The following is a 5,454-nucleotide window of genomic DNA, read 5'->3' as shown; positions in this document are numbered from 1 at the left end:
TATTTTACACATATTTGTTGTAAAATTAATAGCTAAATAAAATCTAAAAACTATCAAACTTGTAGAACTTTACTGATCAAAAAGAACAACAAAAAAGCTGGATCTGGAACAGATTTGGACTAACATGATTTAAAGATGGATATGGCATAGGATTTCGCGTGGCGCCTTTCACACTCCCACCAATTTACAGGATTCATAAAAGTACTTGTAATACAAGAACTAAAAATTAAACATGAATCATGGAAATTTCTATGCTCATTCACACAGGCGCAACAATGATTGTCACAAATACTGCTTATGGTCACTGATCCTCCACATAAAGTCAGTTGCTCTCGAGGATGAGGATGAGCTTGTGGACAGGTCGCTCGACAACAGAAAGCTTGGAACGTCTTTTGCCATTTTTGTCGAGATCTTTGGCTGCAATGTTCAAGGTCACATGGCGAACAAGACCGTCGTCATCTGGTGATGCTGCAACCACTCTTGCCAGTGGCCACTGGTTGCGGGGCAGTTCTTGGTCTTTCACCAGAACCACGTCTCCCACCTTGAGGTTCCTCTTGGGGTGAAGCCACTTCTGTCGTTGGGTGAGTGCCAGGATGTACTCCTTGCGCCATCTTGACCAGAACTGCTGTGCCAGGAACTGGACGCGACGCCAGCGCTTTCGCAGAAACAAGTCCTCTGTCATGAACTTGCCTGGTGGGGGAAGGGGAACACTGGATTTCATGGTGAGGATGTGGTTTGGAGTGAGGGGTTCTGGTGAGGTTGGGTCACCTTGATGAACAGCAGTGATGGGTCGACAGTTCACGATGGCCATGGCTTCGTACAACATTGTACGAAGAGACGAGTCGTCAAGTCGTCCGGGGCAGAGTGCAGTCGTGGCTCGTAGCACTGATTTCACGGTCTGTACTTGTCTCTCCCACACACCCCCTGCGTGGCTTGCGTATGGAGTGTTGAAGACAAACTGGATTTGGTGGTCTCTAAGCCGCTGTTTGAGTTCATCTTCATCCATTTCTTTCAATGCACTCCTGAGTTCATTGTCTGCTCCCACAAAGTTGGTACCTTGGTCACAGAAAATCTTCTGCGCAGCACCCCTGATTGCGATGAAGCAGCGAATGCCGTTGATGAGCGAGTCTGTGGTCATATCGTCGAGCATTTCAAGATGAACCGCTCTGGAGCAGAAACAGGTGAAGAGAAGACCGTAGCGCTTCACTTCCTTTCTTCCGTTCTTCACCAACATAGGGCCGAAGCAGTCCATTCCCACGTACGTGAAGGGAGGGGATGGTTCGACTCTTTCTTTGGGTAGATCAGCCATCTGTTGACCTTGGGCGTCACTTCGCAGCTTTCTGCAGACGACACACTTGCTGAGAACCTTCGCAACCTGCTTGGAGCCTCCAGGTACCCAGAAGCCTTGGGAGCGGATTTCGTTGAGCGTCATTCCTCTGCCTTGGTGCTTGATTTTCTCGTGACAATGGAGTATCACGAGTCTTGTGACGTGAGAGTTCTTGGGGAGAATGATGGGATGCTTTTCACCCATGGAGAATGAACCTTTCTTGAGTCTCCCACCAACTCGAAGAATTCCGTCTTGCAGGAATGGCTCGGTGCGATGAAGCTTGTTCGTTTGAGGCAAACTTCCCTTCTTGGAAAGACATGAGATTTCTGCTGCCAAGAACTGAGACTGGACACCTCTGATGATGGAGAGTTTGGCATTGTGAATTTCCTCCACAGAAAGTTCTGCTGTTGAGCTTTTGTCGCGAGACTTGTTGAGTCGCAAGATTCTTGTCATCACATGTGCTGCCACATTCCAGCTTGAGAAACGAGATAGTCTGTCATCCAAATCTACTGCACAGGACGTAGTTTGAGTTGTCAAGGCAGTGCGAACTTCTGGGTCTTCAGGCTTGAGAGCTGATGACGTAGCCGAGGGTAGGGAGAGCTTAGTTTCCCACAGAAACTTGGGTCCGGAAAACCATTTGCTGTGCATCAGCTCAGCTGCTCTTAAACCTCTTGAAGCGTGATCTGCAAGATTGTCTTCAGATGGGACGTAATGCCATTGACTTGGGCCTGAGAGGTTTCTGATCTTCTGCACTCGATTGGCAACGAAAACATGGAACCTCCTTGCCTCGTTATTGATGTAGCCCAGCACTACACGAGAGTCTGTCCAGAAGAATTCTTCACTGATGGTGTAGCTGAGTTCTTGTTTGATGGCGTGACCAACCTCTGCAGCCACAACGGCAGCTGCCAGTTCGAGACGAGGAATGCTCACAATTTTCTTGGGAGCCACTCTTGCCTTGGCAGCGACAAGAGAACAGTGCGTTTGACCCTCAGCATTCACCAGTCTCAGGTAGGTGCACATTCCATAGCCTGTGGTACTGGCGTCTGAGAAGTGATGAAGCTGGACGTTGGTGATAGAACCAAAGTTGGTTGGGTAGTAACACCTTGGGATAGAAACGAGTTTCAGCTGATCCATGTCTTCTTTCCAGGTGTTCCATGCTGACTGCAGTTCTATCGGCACAGGATCGTCCCATTTGGTGCCTTTGTGACAAACCTCTTGCAGAATCTGTTTGCCCGTCAGAACGTATGGTGCGATCAGCCCCAAGGGATCATACAAAGAGGCAACAATGGCTAGGATGCCTCGTCGTGTGCATGGCCGCTCACTGGGCATGAAGGAGAAATGGAGAGTGTCGTTGTCTATAGACCACTGCATTCCAAGAGTTCGTTCCAGCGGCAGATCATGGAAGTTGAGGTCCATCGTTTGCATGTTTCCGTTGCGTTCTGACATTGGAATCGACTCCATCACCTTGTGACTGTTGGATGCGAATTTGTGGAGTCTCAGGCCTCCTGTGGAGCAGACTGCTACCGCTTCTTTGATGAGGTTAATGGCTTTCTCCTCTGTCGGCTGGCTGGATAGCCCATCATCCACATAGAAGTCCCTTTCAATGAAGTGAGACCCTTCTGTGAACTTGTCCTGGTTTTCTTTGGCTAGATGTTTGAGTCCGTAGTTGGCGCAGCCTGGAGAGGAAGCAGCTCCGAACAGATGTACCTTCATTCGGTACACAGCGGGGCTGTCTGTGAGGTTGCCGTCTTTCCACCAGAGAAAACGTAGGAAGTCACAGTGTTCTTCAGTCACTCGGAACTGGTGGAACATTTTCTCCACGTCGCAGGTGAAAGCGACAGAGTGCTGTCGAAATCGACTGAGGATGCCCACCAAGTTGTTAATGAGGTTTGGGCCGACAAGTAGATGGTCGTTGAGGCACGTGTTGTTGAACTTTGCAGAACAGTCAAAGACAACTCTGAGTTTCTTCTTCTGAGGATGGAAAACACCATGATGTGGTATATACCATTCTTGGTCTGTGGTTTCTTTGGCTTCTTCTGCATCACCTCTTCTTATGATGTCGTTCATGAACTCGTTGTACTCATTGTAGTACTACTCGTGTTTCTTTGTAGCTTCTTCTTCAAGTGTTCCAAACGTTGGGCTGCCAGTACGTAGTTGTTTGGAAGAACAGGTTTTTTCTTGAAGGGAAGCGGCATCTGTAGGTGTCCGTCACTGTCTCTTGCAACGTTTGCGCTGAGAATGTTCATGAACAACTCATCTTCTTGTGAAGTGGGCTTGCCATCTTTTTCGTCCTGCTCAAAGTCTCTTTCCAATATACGACATGCGTCCTTTGGTTTGATGACTGGGAGTTCTTTGGTTGTGACACGATTGCAGACGCTTACGTTCTCAGATGAGGAACCTTGTGACGTCGGCGAGGTTTTCCCAACGATGCCCCATCCTAGATCTGTCCTCACTGCAAACGGCTCCGAGTCACCACCGACTATGTATTGTCTGGGCAGGAACGCATGAGAACAGTTGAACCCGATGAGAACGCCAGGATCACAGTTGAGTAGGGGAGGTAACTCATGCGCAATCTGCTGCAGATGGCTCCAGCTTTTTGCAGTGTTGCAAGTGGGTATGGTGCTTTGTCGCAAAGGAATGTAATCAATGGAGTAGGCAGGTGGTAGCTCAACAAAAGTGTCACTGTTGTAGGCTCGCACACGCAGGTCCGAGACTCTGTCGCATACAATCCCTGACTGGATGTCGTCTCTGAGTGTCTCTATCTTGAGACGCGTGGTTTCTCTGGAGGATGGATTCAAGAAGTCTACGACTGAACGTTCAACGAAGGTTGTGTCGCTTTGTGAGTCTATGAGGGCGTAGACTAATCTTTCCTTGTCAGGATCTTGCTTTGTGGATATCCACACTGGAACCGTCAACGCACTGTGTGAGGAAGCGTTGCATGACACCTTGCAGGTTGTTGCTGTTGTTTCTGTGGCTTGCGTACCTGCAGCGTCTCTGGTGCGGTCTCCTTTCTTGTTGACAAAATTATCGTCATGGAGCGCTGTGGGGTGTTTGCCTTGGCATTTCTTGCAGGTGTGATGGTTTTTACAGTCTTTCGCATGGTGACCTGTTCGCAAACACCTGAAACACCGTCTCTGCTCCTTAACGAAAGTTCTTCGTTCTTCAGCAGGCCTGGCTTGAAAGGTTTGACAGTTTGGTAGAAAATGGTTGGTCTGTTTGCAAAAGACACAAAGCTTGCGAGTAGATTGTGAGTCGACATCTGGAGTGTTTTGTGTGTAGTTCACCTGCTGATCTGTAGTCGTTGCCATGCTTACGGCTGTACGGTTAGGTCCTCTGTACTTGGTAAGATGTGATGGTTTGGTCTCTCCTTTGTCCTCTTTTAGAGCTTGTAGAGAGCACACTGGCCTAGTCGCGACTTTGGCCTGTGAGGCGAGAAACTGGGTGAAACAATGGAAGCTTGGGTAACTACGGCCGTCTGTATCATGTTGTGCTACCACGTTTCCCCACTTTGTGATGATCCAGTCTGGTAGCTTCTGTAGCAGCTTCTTATTCTCCTCTTCGTCATCAAGATGCTTGAGACCCGGGATGTGGGGTGAGGCGTTATCCACGGTGACGAGGAAGTCTGAAAATCTTCGCAGATCGTTGTACTCTCTTCCTCCCACCTTTGGCCAGTTGTTGAGTTTCTTTCTGAAGGCGTTCAGTATTACAGATGGATGTCCATAGCGTTCGTTCAGCGTTCTCCATGCGTCGTCGTATGCTTCAGTGTCGAACCTGAAGAATGCTCCCTCGATACATTCATATGCTTCTCCGGCGGTGTAGCGCTCAAGCAGGGCCAGCTTCTCTGCGTATGAAATGTGCGTGTGACCAATCAAGCCCTCGAATGATCGCTTCCACTTGACGAACTGAAGTGGGTCACCAGTGAAAGTGGACGGCTCACATGGTGGCAAGCGACTGTAACTGACGTGAGCGCAAGGCGGCTGACGGTTGTCGTTGACGAGAGTCTGGTTATGGGTGGTCACGTTATCCTCATGGGCTCCCTGACGGACGGTGGGTCTTGCTTCTGGGTGCCCCAGCTCATCATAAGCTTTGATCATGGCCTTTGTAGCCCTGATGTTCTGTTCTGCCTC

At 49.1% G+C, this 5,454-nt stretch overlaps 2 protein-coding genes across 2 annotated transcripts in view; both read right to left on the bottom strand.

Moving 5' to 3' along the window:
* Positions 1-322: 322 nt before the first annotated feature.
* On the bottom strand, positions 323-3,394 carry LOC138957929 (uncharacterized). Its single transcript, XM_070328959.1, has one exon. It carries the CDS (start codon positions 3,392-3,394, stop codon positions 323-325), a length of 3,072 nt encoding a protein of 1,023 aa, XP_070185060.1.
* The window catches only part of LOC138957928 (uncharacterized), a 3,793-nt gene continuing 1,729 nt past the window's right edge, over positions 3,391-5,454 (bottom strand). Inside the window, exon 2 of the mRNA XM_070328957.1 lies at positions 3,391-5,454. This exon is cut by the window's right edge and continues 807 nt beyond it. Within this exon, the coding sequence (XP_070185058.1) occupies positions 3,391-5,454 (2,064 nt within the window).

Source organism: Littorina saxatilis, unplaced genomic scaffold, assembly GCF_037325665.1.
Source record: "Littorina saxatilis isolate snail1 unplaced genomic scaffold, US_GU_Lsax_2.0 scaffold_1560, whole genome shotgun sequence".
Taxonomy (NCBI): Eukaryota; Metazoa; Mollusca; class Gastropoda; order Littorinimorpha; family Littorinidae; genus Littorina; species Littorina saxatilis.
The sequence above is the reverse complement of the archived record's forward strand: the minus strand, read 5'-3'. Positions and strand labels throughout refer to the sequence as shown.